The sequence below is a fragment of the Hoplias malabaricus genome, chromosome 2 (genome assembly GCF_029633855.1).
Source record: "Hoplias malabaricus isolate fHopMal1 chromosome 2, fHopMal1.hap1, whole genome shotgun sequence".
NCBI classification, from domain to species: Eukaryota; Metazoa; Chordata; class Actinopteri; order Characiformes; family Erythrinidae; genus Hoplias; species Hoplias malabaricus.
Window position 1 is genome coordinate 11,162,823 of NC_089801.1, and position 23,210 is coordinate 11,186,032.

General features: G+C 36.7%; 1 protein-coding gene and 1 long non-coding RNA gene across 2 annotated transcripts; both read right to left on the minus strand.

Annotated features, from left to right (window-relative positions):
* Positions 1-2,753: 2,753 nt before the first annotated feature.
* On the minus strand, positions 2,754-6,619 carry cnga1a (cyclic nucleotide gated channel subunit alpha 1a). The gene is made up of 6 exons (XM_066652443.1): positions 6,468-6,619; positions 5,783-5,836; positions 5,496-5,690; positions 5,302-5,406; positions 4,789-4,895; positions 2,754-4,300 (listed from the first exon to the last, which is right to left on the minus strand). Exons 1-6 carry the CDS (start codon positions 6,617-6,619, stop codon positions 2,754-2,756), a joined length of 2,160 nt encoding a protein of 719 aa, XP_066508540.1.
* Positions 6,620-15,438: 8,819 nt separating this feature from the next.
* Positions 15,439-18,812, minus strand: LOC136673238 (uncharacterized). Its single transcript, XR_010795912.1, has 8 exons — positions 18,522-18,812; positions 18,295-18,363; positions 17,807-17,830; positions 17,051-17,101; positions 16,913-16,966; positions 16,686-16,757; positions 16,310-16,336; positions 15,439-15,730 (listed from the first exon to the last, which is right to left on the minus strand). It is a non-coding gene; the product is annotated as an uncharacterized lncRNA (long non-coding RNA).
* Between the last annotated feature and the right edge of the window lie 4,398 nt (positions 18,813-23,210).

Below are 23,210 nucleotides of genomic sequence, written 5' to 3' on the forward strand. Positions count from 1 at the left end.
TGAATATCCTAATCAGGCCTGTAAATTAATTATGAATAGTGCATCCAAAAACAAACACAGCTAAAGGACCATCCACACATTCAGGAGAAAATCAGCAGGAGAGTCACATTAACACAGCAAATCACCAAAGGTCTACACATTAAGGAAATGTGTTTGCTAATTATACTCACACAGCGCACCCCTGAAATTCAACCAATTGAAAGTGTGGCATATAAATCTCCGCAATTAATCACAGCCTTTTATACTAAGTGCACAATATTTCGTTGATATTGTGAGTAATTTGCCACTTGCTGTTATAGAAACATGTACAAAACTTTTTGTTGTCTCATCTACTCATTTGTAACTCAAGCTGGTTGTTTTGTAGCACCCTCTGTATGCATTTACATTAATGCAGTTATCAGTCTGCCAAATTTGCAGCCAGTTCAACCTTAATTAATGTAATTTGATACATATTTAATGTGGAACAGTATTTTGAGAAAAAAATGACTGTAGCTTGTTCCAGGCTGAAATATCATTTGCCTATGTTTTTAATTCACTTTTGAATTTCCACAGAAACTCATTTGCAACTCAAGTTGTTTAGGCTTGTTATGTTTACTTTCATGCAGTTAGCACTGTTCCAAATTTGCAATCAGTTCCTCTTTAAGTAATTTAATTTTAACAGTAATTTAAGTGTATTAAATTAAAATTGTTAACATTGCATTTCAATGACCCATTCCTCTCATTCAAATATACACATTTGTCATTGTTTATGCAATTGAAAGATTGAATGCAAGATAGTTACACTCATGTCATGTATTACATTTATGTGGGGACATTAGGGAGATGCCTCGCCCATTGCAAATATCCAGCACCCACCACGATAATGCAACGGCAGACTGTCCACACCAGAATACACACACATTTGTGTTATTTACTGGAGATAAGGAAAGGGGTTTTGTTTGAGCCAGTTTTTGGAGATCAGGCTGATTAGGAGGACATTTGTGTAAAACCCCTACTCTTTTGCTGGAAACACCCAGTGGTATTTTATAACCAAAGAGTCAGGACCTAGGTTTTTGGACCCAACAACACCTCTTCCTGCATCCAAACAAACTTTCACAGGAAGTCTCCCACCCAGTCAGAGAACTGGCCAGGCCCATATCTGCTTAGCTTTGGTGCTATGGCTGTTGACAGTGTAATAACTACTACAGTAACTCACCGCTAATATATTAGTTAATACAGTAATTAATACAGTCATTTTTACAGAAAGCGATTATAAGGTTGAAATCATTTTTTTATCTGTTGGATTTCCCAAAGCTTCCTAAAACACCTGGTCTCCGTGGCTTTAAACCAATGTATGCAAATGTATGACTACAGTTATATAAAATGAACACAATGCTGAGAAAAAGCCTGTATTAAATTTGAAACACATTAAGGCTCTTGGATGTGCCTCCAAAATGACCTCATTAGCATTCAAGTACTTCTTACTTCTTTTCTTTTCTTTTCTTTTCTTTTCTTTTCTTTTCTTTCTTTACTTTTCTGGAAAACAAACATTATTCCCGAAATCTTAATGAGGTTGTTTACAAAGCATAAAATAAATCTAAATGAATTGGTTTTCTTCCTACAGTTCCAGTCATCTGGAGCCTGAGCCTTCATAAAGATTCAAAATGCAAAGTTCGAGTGAAACTATTTTGCATTTAGATGATTCATATGTTTTCTACAGCAGTGTTCAGACAACAGACTGTCAGGAATAAAACGTCCCTCATATATTTCAATAAACCTTCATATTCTGTAATGGGACACTGCATATATAACTAAAGTAACACAAGTCAATCAGCACCTATTAACAATTACCAATTCTTAAGATTGTAATAGAACTTTTATTAACATGTCTAAAAAAACCAATAAGCTAAATATAAAAATAAATAAATAAATCATATATTACATTTCCAATTTACCAAGTAACCATTTATAGTGAATAATTAAACCATGTGTGAGCAGCAGAAAACTCTTGGATTGATCTTATTTAACTATACACACTAATACATATCATTTACTTGGTGAGTGAAGGGCATCACAAGAAATACAGTAATACAGTATACTGTATAATCAATAATGATAGATGTGTAACATATTCATATAGAGGTTAAAGAGCAAGGAGTGCATTCAAAACAGGGTCCTTACAGAACATGGCAGTCTGCTTTCAGTTTCTAAATACTGTAGAAATGAATTGAGCAAGTGTGTGAGTGAATGTGTGTGTTGCCCTGTGAAGGACTGGCGTCCCCTCCAGGGTGTATTCCCGCCTTGCGCCCGATGATTCCAGGTAGGCTCTGGACCCCCCGCGACCCTAAATTGGATAAGCGGTTACAGATAATGGATGGATGGATGGATGAATTGAGCACGGCTCCGCTTATATTTAAAGACATCTCCTCACACTGATTAGACGTTCCTAACTGCCCATTAAAGACTCTCTGCTGCAGTCTTGTGGCCTTTTGCATGTACTACTCAAAATATTAGCATGGAGGGGAACTGAGGACTAGATTCCAGCAGATATTGGCCATTTTCTTGCTCTAACTGACCTGACAGTTAATTTCTTATTTAAGTCAATTGTGCTTGAGGGAGATCACAAAACTGTGGATGAATTTTTGGATGAATGAACATTTTTCCCAGTTTCTATGACTGTCCTTTTCTGTATTGGGTTCCAACATGTAAACATGATCATATTTTGTAAGAACCACTCTATTGCACAGTTTCTCCTTCATCATAACATATTCCTTCTAATCCTCAGCATCCTTCTCCTCTTCAAATTTGTCCTTGCTCTCTGGCTTCTCCTCGCCATCTGGCTTCTCCTCACCCTCTGGCTTCTCCTCACCCTCTGGCTTCTCCTCACCCTCTGGTTTTTCCTCCCCTTCTGGCTTTTCTGTCCCTTCTGGCATCTCCTCTTCTTTTGCAGCTTCCTCCTCTTCCTCATCCTCCTCCACTTCCTCCCCAGCATACCGCTCTATTTGAGCAATGCGTTGTTTGAGGTCTGTCTCTGTTTTGTCATAGTCCGCAAGCAGCTTTCTCAGTTTGGTCTGCATTAGCATCATGGTGGAATAGATCCTGTTTACTCTCTCTTCCAGGTCCTTCTGGTCTGGCTTTAGATTGGCTGGGTCCAGGTCAATCAGACCATCCTTCATAAGGATCTGCCGACCTTTGTCTTCCAGCATGGTTTTGGCTTCAGGATACTCAGTCAAGGCTTCCATTAAATCATCTTTGGTCAAACAGAAGAGGTCGGAATACCCAATACTGCGAATGTTGGCTGTCCTGCGGTTTCCAGCTTTGCTGCCCTTGATGTTCAGGATACTGATCTCACCAAAGTAGCTGCCATCTCCTAGAACACAGAACTGTGTAACTCCATCATCAGCGACCACTGCCAACTTTCCTTCCTTGATGATGTACATCTCTCGTCCAATGTCACCTTTACGGCAGATGTAGTCACCGGGACTGAAGACTTGAGGACGCAACTTGAGAATCAACTGAATCAGCAAACCAGCCTCACAATCCGCAAAGATTCGCACCTTCTTCAGGGTGTCCAGATGCACGTTCATGCCGATTTCTGCTCGCAACTTGTCTGGAAGGTAGCGCAGAACTTCCCTCTCATCTTGTGCTTTCTTGTTGGTCCATAAGTAGTCGAACCACTTGATGACACGCTTCTCCAAGTCTTTGCTGACGTGGCGTACATGCATGTACTGCTTGATGTTATCAATGCGAGCCTGGAACTGGGCTTGTGCTGCATTCATGTTGGAGATCATGGTGGCGATGTTACCCACAATGGTGGCAAATATCAATACACCAACCAAAAAGTCAATCACATGGAAGAAAAACTCTGAATCCAGTTCAGGAGAGGGCGTCTCCCCAATGGTGGTAAGAGTTAGGGTGGACCAGTAAAGACTAAAAGAATACTTTCTCAAGAGGTCTCCAAACTCAGGCTCGTCAAGTGAGGGGTACACCCAGGGATCTGAGCCAAACCCAATGGATTTGGAGAAGGAGAAGTAGAGACATGCATTCCAGTGGATGATGATAATGATGTACATGACTAAGGTGCAGATTCGGAAGATGTTGGGGTAGTTGGTCATGGTTTGTGAAAGGTCAAAAAACTCAAACATGCGGTTAAGGCGAAGCAGCTTGTTGATGCGGATCTCAGGGTAGTCCAGTCCCAGGACAAAGTAGAGGACATCAGTGGGTAGCATGGAGATGACATCTAATCGGAACTGAAGGCTGTCTGTGTAGTGCTTCAGAAGGCGCTTCTCATCTTTCACGAGCAAGCCTTGCTCTAGGTATCCTGTTGGAAAGACATAAAAGTTATAAAACTAGAGAGTTTAATTACCAATGTTTTGAGAAACAGATGAAAAAGATTTGATATATGCTATTAATGTGTAGTAACTTCTTTGAAGCTAATATGAACTAATATGAATTATGTAGGTCTGAGAAAAATTGCTGAACTAATCTTTAAAACTTTTACCCACTGCAGTTATTGCCAGCATAAACAAAAGCATAATATATTTTATATTTATATTCTCTTAGTCACGCAGAGGAACCAGAGAAATTCCAATATAAGTGAAGGTCATAAAACATTGTAAACTTTCAATGTTTGTTCCATTCCTCTCTGTAGACACAAGGGAGTACTATGTAACTTTTGGATGAGTGTACGTAAACACTGGATTCAATAGAATTATTAAATCACAGGATCTTGTTTTGTATTTTTAGAAATTATCCCAACTATTCTGGAAATGGGGTTTATACATAAGGCAATCAGAGGTCAGTCCTTACCTGTCCTTGTCCTGAAGGCCATGTCAGCTACATAAAGCAAATCACAGAGATAGTCGAGGAAGAACCATGTCATCAGGTAGTTATGCTGCAATTCTTCAAAACAGGCTCTACATACAAAAAAAAAAAAACTTGTCCCATGTTTTGCTCCACATTACAACTGTTCTGGATTGTATAGTATAATATGTACACTTGTGTTCAGAGGTCTGGAATCCCTATTCATATTAACTTTTTTAGTGTATTCCCAGTACTCCACTGCTAAGAAAAATCTATGCTCAAAACTTTAATCACCAAACACTTTGTTTTGAAATGAAGGCATCAACCAGGAGTTTGCCCCCTTTAGTTCAATAAAAATATTTACTCCTTCTTAATACTAAAACAAATGTTAGGAGTATATAAGGACTCGTATTAATGCAGCATGGTGTTCCTTCCTAAGCAGGGAGTTGATTCCTATTCTGCCGTTTGTAAGGACAATTTTTTTTTCCACTGCAGTGGCCCACCCCATGAAAACCTTACCTTGCGATGATCATTGTCCAATTGTACATGACAGGAAGAGTGATGAGAAGCACCCACTGGTAATACAGGTTGCTCGCTGGGTTAATCACGAACACTTCCTTTGGCCTTGAGTCAAGAAAACAAATCTTTGATAGTGATGTCTCTTTCAGAAGTGAGAAAACCATTGGTTGAAATTTGCAAAGGCTGACACCTACCCTTCCTTTTTGTCTTTGTCCTTGTTTTTTTCTTTCTCCTTCTCTTTCTCTTTCTCCTTTTCCTTCTCCTTCTCCTTCTCCTTTTCCTTTTCTTTCTCCTTCTCTTTCTCCCTTTCCTTTTCTTTCTCCTTCTCTTTTTCATTCTCCTGTTCCTTTTCTTCCTTTTTCTTCTTCTTCTCTTTCTTTTCCTTTTTTCTGATGGGCAGCGAAGGAATCATTAAAATTGAATATATGCGTTCATCTAAATGCCTCAAAGGTATATATGCAGTAAACTGATATATTCTCACTCCTTTTTCTCCTTCTTCTCGCTCTTCTCCTCTGTTTCTTTCTTCTTTTCCTCCCTTAAATGTTCAATACACAGTAAATATGTTTATATATTAATAATTATGTAATATTTAGGGATTTGGGCATAAGGCTACATGACACCCATATAAGCCATTCACTGACACAGACTTACAGAAACATGTATAAACTACTAAATGTTAGGACCCCAATGGTTTTAATTTGCCATCAAAGTTGAATTCTCCAACTTTGGCGTCAAGTTAACATAACATCTTGGACAAGTGATATCACATCGTATTGCAGTAGCTTTCTTCCGGGTGGCTGGAAGTGGCCTAGCAAATTAACCAACACCAGTCTGGGCTGTTACAGCTTTGCCATTTTAAAGATTTAAGCTGTGACATAAAGCTAGCATTATGCCACTGTGATATAAAATAAGCAAAAATAAGCCATGGGTCAGCTATAATAATGTACTATGACACTTTATCAAAAAAGTAATAATAATAATAATGTCCATCTGACTTAAAAAAACCCATTGGAATAACCTTTAAAAATATTAATTTAAGTTTGACAATTGGTCAGTAATGACTGACTTATGTAGGGGTCAGTAAGTCATAAATTCTGCCATACAATAAAGTGTTAACATAAAAAATGTACGGGTTACAAAACTCAGTGTAGGATATATGTGCTTACTCTTCATTATTGTTGTTGTTGTTTACGTTGAAAAGGCGTCTTGGACTTGGAGGTGGACGATGGTCTTCATTTTCATCATCTCCTGAGTGTCCTCCTAATTCTGGATCCATTTGTGGAGGCACAGTAAGTGTTGAACCATTGACAATCATCATAGTTCCCTATCTGTTTTAGGAAATGACAAACTTCAGTCCCAAAAAACCTGAGACAGCATTTGAAATGCTCATATTATCACATTATCTGCTGTTACAGGGAAAGATAAAACATGCTCTTGTCAAAAACATTTGCAGGCCCAAATTTGAAAATAGTTTGAGAATATATATATATTCATTCATTCATTATCTGTAACCGCTTATCCAGTTCAGGGTCGCAGTGGATCCAGAGCCTCCCTGGAATCATTGGGCGCAAGGCGGGAATACGCCCTGGATATATATATATACATAAAATGTACTGATCACTGCTGTTTTATCTGCATATTTTCTATCTGTTTTGGAACTGAGGTTTGCATTCATGGGGAAAAAAAACATTAAATATTAGACATAGTTTTTAGACAACTGACTAGGCTAATTAAACTTACCAAATCTTGTTATTTTAGAAATAAATTCTTCAAACACCCAGAAGCATCAGGATTCATGTGTTCATTGTAGTCCACTCTGATTGAAGGTGGTATAATAAAGTAGGTGGAAAATGTGGAAAAAGCAGAGAATGTTAATAATGTTACTCCATTCCAGTGTTCCCTGGCACTGACTCTGAAAAGGATTGGTGACTAATAAGAGGATGAAATGGTAGCAGCAATGTCAGTTAACCCCTCCCTCCTAACACAGTGTGGGGGCTAAACATGTTAGCATATTCTATTAAGGATGGAACTAATGTTTTTAGAATTTCTTTAGTAAATCGTGAGATTATATTCCATCAATTATTTTTATATAAAAAAAGAATATTACCTAGTTTTTAATTCAGTCTTGATTTTTATGTCAAAAAAGCATGCTCTTTACAAAACTAAATATTTAATAATATTATACTTGATATAAATTAATTTATATTCTGTAACCACTTCATACAATTCGATATAATATAATAAAATATATGTTATATAGTGCTAAGCATTTTAGCATTGTCTTTACAGTGATTATGTAAATAGATTGTTTGAAAGTAGCATTTCATGATTTTACTTTCCTTATTCAACTTTTTTCATGGTATATTAATCTTTAAATCTAATTTATCCATAGGCAACTAACTTGAAAATGTACCATCCCTAGATATTTTGAGTTGCTAAATTTGTTAGCATGCTCTGAATATAATTTAACAGAGAACTTTCATGACTTCATTAATTCAGTCCCAGTAATAAACATTCATATTTAATCCATATTATCCATTAAAGGATACGGTTCCATTAGCAAATGCATCTCTTTTCTGCATTTGTGGGCAGCTAATCATTATAGCATACTCTTCCCAAAAATATAATATACAAGCAGATATTTGAAGAATAGTGCAAATGTCATAATTTTCCTCTGATGTGTATAGGTTCATTATCCAATTAACAACTTTATTTACTGACATCTTTGATAGCATAGTCCCTTCAGAAATGAATATAAATGGATATAAGGTATTTTAGACTGAATATAATTTTTTGTGTTACAGTTAATATATGTTAAATCATAAACATATTGTAGAGTTTTAGGGGATCAAGAACACTAGCATCATTGTGATAAATCATTAGTGGCACAAGCTTTGCTAACAGTTTTTCTTTCCATGATTTGTCAGTAATGTTCTACTGAATTTGTTCTCTCTATCAGAGTAGTTGAGGATGTACTCCAACAGAGAGGCAGTTGTTGTGTCAGCACTCTGCTCCAGATCTCTCTCTGATCCTATTATAGCAAGCCGTCTCACTCGCTAACAGCTACAGCTACTCTACAGCTTCTGTGAAAGTCAATCAGAAGGTTAATGTAGTTGTGAGGCCTGTGTTGTTTTGTTCAAATTAGTGATTGTATTTTGTTCAAATTTGTGATTGACTGTAGCCAGTAGCTACATTAACATCAGCGAGGTCAGATATGGATTGTAGATTACTTTAGATTTTAACTTCTGGCTCACAAACAGCACTCCAACTTACTACAAAAGTACTTGGTGGTGTTTAACACAACAGACATGCTCCACACTCCAATGCTGATTGGATTTTTACCCATCTGACCAATGCTTATCATTGAGCATAATGAATATGGTTGTGTGCAGCTGCTCCAGAAAATTCCACTTATTTTATGTTTTCTATGGCAAATATAATGTAAAGTGTAGGCAAAGGCAGTGACATGGTTAATAGCGGCTAAAGGGTTTCCTTTAGATCAAATGTGTTTAGATAAGATAATAATACGTTTAGACAAGATAATAATAGAACTCTGAGTTTGGTCACTAAACATGATCACCACAATCTAAAAAGCACTGGTTGTAATTAAGGAGGCCACTAATTGCAGGATGAAGACAGATATTTTATTCAAGAAAAACAAGGGAGGAAAATCATACATAGAAATTACTGAATAACCAATCTTGAGGCTACTGCGCAGACGCAGAGGTTCAGTTCTCACATTGAAGCTCACACAAATGAACCTTCGGCCAAGAAACTATTTTCTTCAACCCCACCATACCAGTGTACTCAGAGGTGCAAATTTGTTCTGACAAGTGGGGGGCAACAATATTGAGAGGCTACAGCCTTACAGTGCTATCATCACATAAAAGCTGTAGATCTTTATGTGAACTTATGTAAACAAAGTATGCAGAGGTAATATATTCTCATGACGTATGAATGTTGTCAGAGATGTAATGGTAGATATAATGTGCGATCCATCCATAGACAAACTTGTAAAACATCAACATTAGTTTGCAAGAAGGAGTATATTCAAGTTCTAGCCAATCACATAAGTACTTTCAAAAGACTAACCCTGCCCCCTGTGCAATTATGTTAAGGTTTGGCAGCAGTGGTGTGGCAGATTGGTTGAATATGCTGAGGGAGGGGGTGGAGCCAAGGTCTCTTGACCTATAGCAGAGTTGAGACTGTAGAGTCTAACACTACATTTGCATCCGGTTCTACTAGGTTGTTGTCAAGCTCCACGGCAACTTCTGCCACCTGGGGGACGATGGAAGGGTCAGCAGCAGAAACAGGAACCTCAGTGCCTGCCTCTACAGCTACTGAGGGGTCAACAGTGACTGGAGGGTCAACCGTGACAGCGTCAACCTCGGGGGTAGGGTCAGCAGTAGGGGTTTCAGGCCCTGCCTCAGCAGTTGGTTCCGGTTCCTCTGCCTCTGCTCCTTCAGCTGCTTCGGCTCCTTCTTCTTCTTCAGCTTCTTCTGCTTCTTCCTCTGCCTCGTCTGAGTTTAGGGGGGCTGCGCGGGCCAGAGGTACAGCGGGGGCTCCAGGTGCAAATTGGTGACCAACATATGGGTAGAAAGGAGCCAATTGGGGCTGGGATACAATAACAAGGTGTAAGAGAATTTTACTCAAAATTAAAAATTCATTCAAAAGACAGTGTCAGCTGGTTCTACAATCTTTATTTGAAGGTAGCGGATTCATAATAAAGGCATAAGGGTTTATTAACAGCTTATGTCATTATTCACAAGGCAACATTACTTTCTAATATGGTGGAAATGAGTTGCTCTGTGGTTTCCTTGGAGATCTGTTATTCTGTATGTTTACCCTTGAACCAAAGTTGCATGCTATTGAAGAGGATGAAAATCATATGTTGTATATAATGCTTGAAACCAAACTCCAAGACGGTAGAGTTCCAAGAAGAAAGTTGATGACCATTGGTCACGGTGAAGCTCTCACCTGCTCTTCCTCATCAGAACCATCTTCTTTAGGGGGCACCACTGGGTAGTTGATCAAGAAACCCTGGAAGTCATTAATATATAGGTCAATAAGGATTACCGTTCTATTTGATTATATAAACATATGTGAATACCCATTTTTTGGTACTTTTTGTAGTCTTACAGTTTGTGTGGACATGCATTTGACACTCTCACAACTGAGCTATGTTCAAATAAAAAAAAGGAAATGTTAAGAGTCTCATACTGGTAAGGCATGGTGTTTTTTTATCCTGCCAGTAAATGGGATCAAACAGGCAACATGTCTGTCCTAAACACACTTCACTAATATTTAGGCTATGACTGCCCCCATTTGACCAGGAGCTCAATTACAAAACTATATTACACATCGTATTGATCTGTATATTCACTATGATCACTGATTGTTGGACATGACTTCACATTTCATGTCTTGATTCATTTTTACAGTGGTTTGTTCTTATGTAACATAGAGTAAATCTTGCCCATCCATTGCATTAGGTTACCTGGTGTGGAGCTTGTGCTTGCTGTGGTTGGGTCTGGGCCTGAGCTTGGTTCTGGAAGAAAGACAAGAAATGTTTTTTTAGATCTTTTAGTGGTCCTTTCAGGCCTTTCTCACTGATCCCACAATGTGTAGATACTTTATGAGAAATCTGTTTGAGCCTCACCGCCCCTCATACTTCAAACAGCCGTGATGGCATCTTTGATCTCTTTGGTTCCTTAGTTCTTTAAGAGTAGGAGGACATTTTAGAGGGCCTGCACAAGGTAGACCCATTTAACTGTTAAGCCTACCTTATGTACACTGATGCTGGTCATAAGATCAAATCTTTAATAATAATATAATAATACAAATAATAATAATAACACAGCCTTAAAATGTTTTCATTGTTTTTATGAAAAGATGTTATACTGTGTCATTAAAACTGATTTTATAAAGCAGTCTACATGTAACTGTAACTACTTATAAGAAACTATACAGTCGTATAGTAATTATTATAAGGTTCCATCTATTATAAAAGATTATGAATGCAGGATTCATAGGAAGTAACACCATGATAACAACAATTACATATAATATACACCTAGTAGCCATAACATAAAAAATAATCTCCATTGTTGTATAAACAGTGTCCATTTTATCAGCTTTATTACAGACTGTAGTCCATCTGCTGCCCTACATACTTTATCCTCATTTACTCTGTTCTTCAAGGGACAATTTGACAACCACAGAGCAGGTATGATTTAGGGTGGTGGACCAGTGCTGCAGTGACACTAACTTTTACCACATACTAACACAGTACCAACATGTCAGTGTCAATGCAGCACTAAGAATGATCCACCACCCATATCATACCTGCTCTTTGATGGTATTGTAGTGCTGCTGACCAAGAACAAGGTGAAAGTGTGCTGACTAAATATACAGAGCAACAGATTGACGACAATCTGTAATTCTAGAATTACAAAGAGCACCTTCATGGTCAGTGGAGCAAATTTACATGAAAAAGTTTACAAAACTGAGAACAGTTTAAATGTTATGGCTGATTGTTGTATATTGACAGAATAAAAAAAAAAATAGAAGGCACCTGGACTGGAGCAGGGGCTGCAAGGCCCTGTAAAAAAAGGTGGGGGTTGGGGAGAGGTGTTGGGATAGAAATGGATTATTAAATCTGCTTTAGTATTTTTGTGGACAACAATCAGTAATGAAGCTATTAGACTGAACATTCTACCAGCCAAAATACTGGCAGTTCTACTGACCAGGTGGCCATACATTCGGTACAGCTCCATCAGCTGCAGGGCAGTGTGAGCATGGGCCGCTCTCTGCTGCCACACCAGCGAAACCCAGGACATAAACAGTTAAAACAGAATTAATGGTAATGTACAGTAGGCTATATGTCTAATTTTGACATGAGAATGGGATCAGATTTACCTCCTGGCTGCCACTTTCAGGTACCTAAAAAAGAGAATGAAATATGTGATGAGGCAAAATTTAAAAGAAAATGTATATATATACTTATGTAGAGCCATCTGCACATTCTTTTTTATTTGAGATAATGAATATATAATGAATGACTTACTGGGGCGGCTAGGGTGTAGCCCACCAAACACATCAAGAACACCACAGCTTGCATTTTGAGCCTTGAAAATGATGCAGAAATGCCCACTCAACATGATGACAATGTAAGACAATGTTCATAAAGCTATAAATAATCTAGTTATGACAGTTTGTTTAATTTTTTTTTTTCATTTTTGTAACATACACACACACACACACACACACACACATATATATATATATATATATATATATATATATATATATTTTTCCCCTTTATTAAATTAAGGGCAGATTTGCATATTTAGAATACTTTCATAACAAATGGCATAAATCAGTTATTAAGTTCTGACAGAGTTTGTAATGCATTACGAGACCCTATAAAAAATTTACATAGCCATATGAGCATTGCACTAAAACAAAATCCTACCATTTCAATTCAATTCATTTGCAACAACATGTACTGTGAAAAACATTCTTTAATTCATGTTAGGACAACACTTTGACTACTTTAAGCCTCTCAGTTAACAGTATAGTCTCACTAACCTATTTTAGCATATTCCCAGCTAGCCACTAGAGGTTTGCACCCATTAGCAGCAGTGATTTCAGCTTCTAAGTTTCTGGCTAAATACAAATATATTGGTCACAAACTGGTAAAACCAACAATGATAGGAGCTTGTACTTACATTTGTAGAGTCTCTTGGAGAAAGAGTTTAGCACTGCTCGTCACAGATGGAATATATAGTCTAGAAGCACTGGAAAGAGCCAATCAGAGGATAGTGCACTTCAAAAAGAGTCAGAATTGATAATGGCCTATTATGTATAATTATACACTTTGAAATTGTGCTTTGTGTGCAGTTCTTAAAATAAGACGAAGGGGTAAAATACGGAACGCTGTGTCTAACCACTTGAGATGAATCTGGAGACTGGAGACGAGGGGAAATTTGTCTGTGCTTGATATGTCTTTTGGAAAATGCAGCCTCTTTGCTTGAAAGTGGTTTTGGGGATTGCCTTTTACATTACAAGGGAAAACTGCTTAAAACTGATTATAACAAAGATTTCAATAGAGGTGTCAAGGCTCAAACTTCAAGAACCAGATGACTGTAATCTCTTGACTTGTAGATTTGTCGGGAGCTAGACATTGTGATAAATCATTGGTTTTCCACTGTTGTGGTTACACTGACAAGTTAAAGGGTTTAATTTCTGCTCCTCAGGGCTTGGCTCCTTTTGGGGATCGATCAGTCTGAAGCTGTAGGGCATGTTTAATTTTCATTCTGAGACACTGCTGCTTTGTCTGCTGATCTACTGTCTGATAAAATGGGTCTTTTTACAGTAACATATGTCACCAAGCCTCATTGCACATATTAAAGATTATGAAGTCAAGAAAAATGGATGAGTATATTTTAATATCCTTGAACAAAGCTGCAAATAAGGCCACAGAAATGTGGAAGCCTTATATAGACCATTATTTTATAGAACTATGTTTGTAAATCTCCATGTTCCTACATTCATTGTCCACTGGCTGTATATGTGCATAGTTTTATAGTTAGTTATCCCTCTGCTCCACCCCTGTTCTTCAAAGGCATGGAAGTCCACGGGACCACCACAAAGCAGGTATTATTTGTGGTTTATAGTGGTATATTATAGTTGTTATTTTGATTGGTGGACTATTCTCAGGGCAACAGTGACACTGGAGGGTTTTAAAACTTCAGAAACACTGCTGTGTCTGATCCACTTGCACCAGCAAAACACACACAAACACACTATGACTGTGTCCGTGACAATGCAGCACTGTGAATGATACACCAACCAAATCATACCTGCTTTGTGGTGGTCTGTGGTGTTCCTCACAATTTGAAGAACAGGGTGTAAGTGGGTTAAAACATAATGTAGAGTACAATATGGACTACAGTCTTCAGTATAATTAGTGCTTCTGTATGTTTAATGGATCTGGGAGAATGGAGAGTAAGTGTATAAACAAGGAGGTGGTTGTGATCTTATGGCAGACAAATGTACTACCTTAATAATGTACCATTTGCCGTTAAAGCTTTATTTCATCCAAACAAGCAATGGGAGTAGATTGGAGACTAAAATGAAAAGGCATGGACTCCTGATGGGCCTGCACTCTATGTAAGAAGCAGTACAAAATTAGACAGACTTGTTTTATGACATGTTCTCCATATGTCCCCTTTAAGGTCTTCTCAAGGCTATAGTTACAATCTCCACAATTTTCCCAAAGTTAATCTCAACACAGGATTAAACTGTGGTGATTGGAGACCCTCTTTGAAGCAGAGTTATTAGCACTAATCTTTAATTCTATAATCAGAATCTTTTGATACGATGGTGGCAGATTGTAAGTGTCTATTCATCAAAGGCTAAGGATTGACCAACCGTATGGCTAAATACAAAATTTCTGGAGTGTGTCTGCAATAGGCATAATTTTTAAGAGAAACAGTGGGTAGAACTGCTTTTTTACATATTATTTCAAGTCCAACTCAGAAGTTATAAAGAATCAAACTGCTTTGTAGTCGCTGAATTAACCAGCTCTCTTAAGAGCAGGTCCCCAACATAGAGTAGCCATTTAAAAAAGAGGTTTAGTAAAGAATCATTTTCACATCCAGGACAGTAGATGTCAGTATAATGGTAGTGTCATAATAAATACTGAATACTGCATTTTTATATTATAGCCTTTGAAGTTAACTACATATATTGAAGAATATATATATATTCTTGTTAATTTCTGCTAAAAAGGTAATGAGTAATACTTAACAGCTGTTTTAACTATAAGTTATATAAGTTGTATACAAATAAAGATTGGTCTCTCATTTTTGGACAGTATAGTAGATACTCATATGGAAGACAATAAAATAATGAATTGGAATACACTATTTTCTCTTCCTGTATTTGCACCTAGAACCAAACCCTTTTCTTTACCCAAAATGTACAACTGTAATTTCAACATAAAGTATAATATCCCAACACAATGTTTTCATTGTTCAGTGCAGTAATTATAAGGAGAAGACAAAACCAAGATAGTAAGCTTCTAGTTAAATTTATTTTAGTCAAACAATATTCACATTGAACTTTTGAGGAGTACTGCCATTCATATTCAACATCCAGATTCCACTGTAAATAAAATAACTGTGTACTTTAATCACTTTTGGTGTGCCTTTTCTCTTTTCAGACTACGAGAGAGTGGGCAATTTGAATTCAGACCCATAAGAAAACAAGCCACTCTACAGAACTAGCATTATTTAAACAGCTTCCTTCATTTAAGGCAGCATACTAAGTCTAACTGTCATTGGATATTAAGGAAAACAGATCCATGCACTGTTTGATGACATCAATGACCCTTGGACCTTCAGTGAGAAGATGGGAATAATTTCTGAAAAAAAGAAAAAAATATATATTATATCAAAATGTATAACATGAATATATATAAATAACAGGGTAAGATTTTACTGTATGTCATTGTTCACAAAGCTACATGGGAGCAACCAGTCATTTCTCCAATGATTTTTCTTCACATAATAAAACAGCCATTATACTGACAGCTATAGGCCTTGAGATGTCAGAGGTTGAGTAGTAAACCTGTTTTACATCTGTGGACCATAAGCTGGCTCATTCAGGGACTACATTTCAGCCTGAAACCTGGTTTGAGAGATTGTTTTGGTTGTAAAATAAAAATAACTGATTTCTCCATGAAGTGTCAGTTGTCATAATAGTTGCTGTGGTTGATTTCAAGACTAGAAACTGTTAAAGATGTTGCAAAAAAAGGCCCTTGCAGATGGCTTTATAGCTTTATGTCACTTATTATGAAAGGCTTATGCAGGTGTCCCCTAGCCTAATGAATGATGACCCGTGAGGTCATTTATCACATCATTTTAAATGTTCTAATCTTATAATTAAATGTATCACACATTGACAGTAATCAATTGAAAATGTATAAAAAACAGAAACTTACCTTCAGTCATTATGCGTGTGTAGGGGTCTAAATGAAGACAAATATCAGATATAAATTTTTCATATTTTTGGATTTGAATGACATATGAATTTGAACTCTTTATTTAGCCCTACGCTTTAAAATGCATTTATCATATATCTCCAATACCAAAATACAAATGTAATTCTACATGTGAATGCAAAATATGATTAAATTTATACTTTCTTTGTGGAATTTTAAAAGAGCAAGGGAAGGGAATGCTAATGAGTATGAATGTTTTTGATGTTCTTTTGGAATTTGGGTGACAGCCAATACTGACAATATTGACTGACAACATTCTACCTCCATCTAAGAGTCCACAAAACAACTTACTTTTATCAGAGCAACATTCACATACCTGGCCTGTCTGGAGTGGCTGGTCATGCATAATTTGTGGATGAGCCTCATTAGGATTCATAGGATTCATAGCCTGGTAGAGAGAGAGAGAGAGAGAGAGAGAGAGAGAGAGAGAGAGAGAGAGAGAGAGAGAGAGAGAGAGAGAGAGAGCAGCAATAAGATATTATATCCATTTGTTTCATATAAAATATAGCATCCTTACTTCATATTAAAATATGGCGTTCTCACTCTAGGGTGCTGCTGCTGGGGGACAGTTTGTTGTGGGCTGTCGAAGCTTACGATCTGTGGAAAGAAACTCAAAATGTCAAATAATTCACTGGCCAGCTAAAAGTTTTAAAGTGTGAAATGTAAGAACATGTAACTTACCCCTGGGAGTGCAGGCATTTGTGGCATATAGGGATGAGGTGGCACCACCTGCTATTATGAAAGGGAAAACATGTGTTATACAGTATAGCACAAATACAACACATGATTCCCAAACAACTCAAGCAAGAACTGTGACCACAAGAAAAAAAGGGCGTTGGTTCATGGGAGCAATGACATCACCAGTTCCTCTCTTCTCTTCACTATACTCAAAGTTTGTGGTAAGAGATCCCACAGTATCCAAAATACAACATATAGTGTTACTATAACATAGCAGTGTAAAAACTTTTACTTTTGTTACTCTGAAAAAGCAACATATTTAACACTGAAAACATTGTTTAGATTTATTTATTTATTTATTCAGTTATTTGAGGTTTCTGTTTCTTTTTCTATGAAATATTCACACTTTGTTACTAATAAATCAATGTGTGAATGACCAAAATAGCTTGACCATAAAATTAATAATAATACTGTATACATTTTTTTATGGTACTGAAAATGTAATTAGTATTTGATATTGTATATTATTATACAATGAATTAACTCGATACTTCAGATTTAAACCAAGTTTCATATTAGTATTCTTTTGATTACATTCATTTTCTCTTTCTGGAACCCTTCTAGACCTTTTGGATTCTCTGTGTTTGTGTGAATTTGTGAGCGTGAGGGTAACTGCTTTTTTATAGTTAAATTGCTACTCATGAAAAAAGAACACCTTTGGTGTCAAATTAAGTCCAACATATAAAAGAAAAGTATTACCTTTGTGAAGTCATAGGGGTAGAACTTGAATGAAGAAAATAAAACAGGCAGTTAGTGAGGGACCTACTGTAAGCCAGTTTTAGAAAGACATGACTAGCTTTTATCCCTCTAATTAACTATAATAATACACTAGCCTGGGGATGTTTTAAATGGACATATTGAAGTTGCTCTGGCAGTAATTTACAGTATATAATTAAATATCATAGCTCACTGTTGACTTATGGTTCAGTAAAACAGCAGTGACGTTAAAAGTAATAATAACATTCATGGAAATTCCTCATTTTACATTGCTAGTCACTATTTGCTAGCTGCTAGCTGCTAACATGGGAATGGCTAATTTCACACAGTACAGAGAGATGTAACTGCATTTAAGTCTAAAATTGTTCAGTTCAAATCCAAACTACATTTCTGCTATATGTTCATGAAAATTATTAATAAATGTATGCAGCATATGTATTAATACAAAAAAGTTTTAAGTGTTTACTTACAATTTCCACACTCTTTCTGCCTGGAGCCTTGGGGAGAGAGTATTTGATGAAGCCTTGTGTTGGAAAAGCCTACAAATGTGGGGGAACAAACAGAACCTGTAACCACTGGAGGGGAAATTCGCCTGTTCTGATTTTTTTACCATTATAAATATACAAATACAGCCAAGCAGTCTCTTAATATTTTAAAACTTAGGAGCTGAACTGAAGGCCTGAAATATCAGATTTACCTCATAATTAGGAAGTGACAGTGGAATCACCCAATTACATTTTGTGTTCCAAAGGGTAGTATAAATTTTATCAGCAAAAATATCACCGTAGGCCTTCTGAAATTTGTAGATAGATGTCTATAGATATGATTCTTAATCTAAGGTAGCTGCTCTATGCAAAGGTTTATTGAGGGAGCCACTATATAACTGGTAATGGTTCTGACAAACTTCTAGAATTCCACAGTCGTGTTCACTTTATAATTTGTGACAAAGTTCTGAGATTTATAGTCTAGATTTGCTCTGTCATGGTTCCCCACTGTGTACTGTATGCATGCTGGAAAAAGAATTGCACTGTCAACATATGGAGAAAAAATATCTCACTGGTCCAGCGCCAGGGCCCCCTACTGGACTTCCAGAGAATCGTGGAGGAAGCAGCTAAAAATATGAAAAGAAAGTCATACAGGAAAATCAGCCTCCAGGGAGAAAGAATGAGGTAAACGCATATGAGTGACATAACATTGAATGACAGTAAATAGGACTTACAATCTCCATGCTGACTGGAGCGTTGAAAGCAGGCTGGATATCCAGTGGAAGATAGAAGAAGTTAAACTTGACCACTCTACACTTATGTGTGTTTTTCCTATATACTTTTAGATTTATTCACAGCACTAGGAGATTCAGACCAAAGGAACCACATGGTTGCTTGACTTAAAATATTCCAACTCTCTATTTGTAAACCTATATTTAAACCTAAAACATTTAAAACATTGTCTCATCCTTAAATACACACACACACACACACACATATATATATACTTACCTGAGCAGAGGGGAATGATGGGTTCCCATAGTGTGGCAAGTAGTTGAGGTATGGTGAAACCTGCATACATTTCTTATATTACTTTTACAAATTGTAAGTATTTTAGCAATAAAGTTGTATATGTTCTGAGTACAGACTGCATTACATATTAGTTTCACAAAAGTTACTACATGATCCTAAAGATAAATAGCCTTAAATTTAAGTGGTTAAAATGATAATATATCATATTGCCTACATTTGGAGGTTTTGTCTTTATTATTTACCTGAAACCTTGTACCCAGACCAATCTGGCCATATCCATGTCCACATTTTTTACTTTTAAATAATGATTCTGTGTGCATGTTTCCTATTACAGTGTAAACGTTGCTAGATGCTGCCTTAACTTTTTGATGCACGTAAATGTAAATGTTAATATAAAATAAAATTTTCATGTACCGGAGCAGCAGACACCACTGAGATGAAGGAAAGGCAGAGAATGGAGCTCCACATGTCTGTAGATGTCAGCTGCCAACTGCAGAGAAGATGAGATCCTGGAAAATTGAACACATTTCAAACAACCATATGAGATACATTAAATTGTGCATACAGCAACTTTTCTGTTAAATAAAAGAAGTTAGTGATATTCTCTTTCTCACCTCAGTAGCTGTGATGAACGATGGTGGGTGAAAGTCAGTGAGAGTGCCCGAGTTTTTATTCAGTCCCAGTTTCAGGTTGTTGGCCAATAGCCTCCCACATCCCAGCTAAGTGATGACCTCACGCACAGGTGAGCATTGTAATTTAGCAAATGACCTGAAGCCAGACGCAGCGTGTGTAATATCAGGGCAGTTATGATTATGATGATAATACAGCAGGGAACTGCAGACATCGGTGTCTTCTGCTGACCCCAAGTGCAAATGATTCAGGTTATATTTTGCAGTTAGTCTGACTTGACCATATTTCATATGACACTATTTTTATAATATGCTATTCATTTTGTGTACTAGTCCTGGACATTTACTACCTTTATCTATCTATCTATCTACATAGATAGATAGATAGATAGATAGATAGATAGATAGATAGAAAGACAGACAGACAGATATTGGGGAATGTTATATGGATACATGGACAGATGCACAGACAGAATGTCCCAAGTGCTAGCTAGAATATAATATAATACAGAGAACTGTGGCTTTATTCACTAGACCAACAACACTCACAGTACAGATTTAATGACTTTATATGAGACAGAATCCAATTAATAAGATGGAAAAAAAGTGTTTGTATTTTCCATTTCTAACACTGCATTGCCAGTGTAATTTCAATCTGTTATGACTGCACCTCATGCTGTAGCTGACCATGTATATATATAGAACAACTCAGAAACAAATCTGAAACAAGCGAAACACAATGCCAAAATATTAACAACAAACACCAGACACTGGATAAAAAGTTTATTCTCAATATAATGAAGTAAAAGAAAATCACCGCAATGTAGTTTAACAAACTGAATGGCTGTCATGCATTAAGCCAAAGAACCATCCATAAATCTGTGTATGCCTTTAATGCCTCCAGACACTATCAGCATTTTTTTTTTTAGATTTTAGATCCAGTAGTCAGGTAACCTGTTCCTGAAAAAGAGGAATGTAAGAGTTAGTAATCTTTGATAAACCTCCAAAATACGCTATATAGTTATATAGTTTTATTTTACATTTATTATAATTTATATAATCTATAAAAATGTATATAAAATTTAAAATATTTAATACAACATAAAATAAATATACTTTATGTATTATTCCCATTGTATGTTCCCAGAGATGAATAATCTGAATGTATTATATATTGACAATACTGAATGAACTGTGAGATAAAAAGTGTCGGGCGGAATTGTAATTACATTCCTAAGTAACGCTAGGGCACAATTACGCCTACTTTCGCTATGGCTTCATTAAATGTTGGTTAGATAAGTGAAGCTTGTGGTCCTGGTGGCTGAGGTGATTCACCTGTTCTAGTCATCGTGTTCATCATCATCATCATCGCTCCTGCGAGCAGGAGCCTAAAACAGCAAAAACAAACATTAAATTACTACCTATAACCTTCCCTGATAATGTGCTACAGAGGTAGTGGAGATAAGAACACATACATGGGCAACAGGCACTAGAGCAGCAACTGGAGCGACAGGTGCAACAGGGGCAACAGGGGCCAAAGGGTCAACATGGGCAACATGGGCATAACCATATGGGTAAAGCTGAAAAGAAAATGACCACAGATGAATATAGGTAGATATGTGCATTATTCAGATATCACAACATACATTCTAAACAATCCCGATGAGTTATTTCCATTTCAGCATATAGGAGCGCTCTATACAAAATTGACCTTTCACAAACTGAGCTGAAAATGGTCCTAAAAATTTGCATTAAACCTGCCTAGGGACTGGGATTTATATTCAAAAACAATTACTTTGGAATTGGTTAAAGTTATTTGGACCCCAAAACAAATCATTCAGCGTCATTCATCATTCAGAATCAGTACCAACACAAGTGGACACTTCAATATGAATAATCTTTCTTTAAGAAGAAAAAGTGAATGAGCAAGTGTCTGCAACCTTTTTAATATATACTGTAGGTAATAAGATTTGGCAGCCATACATACATCAACCTAGACACAAACTGCTGGCTTTTACAGGAAATTATTAATTATGGGAATTAGCCATGAACTGTTGTTTTTGTGAATACAGAATGCTTTAGATGCAATGGCTAGAATTTGACCTGGAATGAAACACTAAACTGTGCTTCTCCTCAAAACAGTGCAACCTGTGATATAAGGCAGTGCACATTGTTTGAGTTAAAGTCACACTTATAGAAGTATATTCCAATGGATTTTTATAGATATTTGGAAATTAAGTGTGCATAAAACACAACTTTTGTAAAATGTTGTTTAAAGGTTTGTTTAAAAGTTTGCAAACTCACAACTTCAGCACTATCTCTGCCTTCAGTTTTCAGAACCCCGTGTTGGACGTAGCCATGTGCAGGAAGTGCCTGAAAACACACACACAGAAATTGGGGGAGAACCAGTTATTTCTTGCCAAAATATCAAAACAAAGCATGCACTGCATCTCAAAAAATATTTACAGCTCCAGTATGGTTCTGTGCTGCCAGAGGCTTTAAAACAAAAATCATATTTGTGACTTACATAATCAATACCTACAGAAATACTGCACACTAACAACAGCTTTTAGATCTCCCCAACGTGCTGTTAAATTGTGATGGTGGGCAATAGGTGCATAAAGTGCAGCCATGCTACTTACAATCCCCAAATCAGAAGGAACAGCAGCAGCTGGGACCACTGGGGCAACATTAACCGCCTAAAATAGAAGAATAGCATTTGAATCTTATATTAAGCTTAATACAAATCCTTTATACAGTGCTAATCCAACTATCCATGTTATTCAATGGAGAGTTTTCAGTTTTCATATAATTACCCCTTAAACCTTCAGTATTAGAGACTAAATATTTAGACATTGTCTGCAATTGCTGCTCTGATATTATTACTGGCTTTTACCAAATGATTGGCAAAGTTAGCACTGATTCGAAGCTAAGCAGTTAATAATTCTAATAGTAACTTATTAGTAATTCACATAGCAGATAAATGAATTAACTCTTGCTGATTAACTCAAGCTAGATTTCACTGTTAGCTAGGCTATCTTTAGTGTAGGATGAAAATACATCATATAAATGAATTACTGACCTGTGGAACCACATGGACTGGCCTGTACTGTAGCCTATAGTACAGACTTTGCTGTAAAAGAAAGGACAAAGACAACAATTAGCATGTTTTAAAAAATACGAGTCAAACCTATTGATTTCTACTAGCTAAAATAACAAATGGACATTAGTATCAGTAAC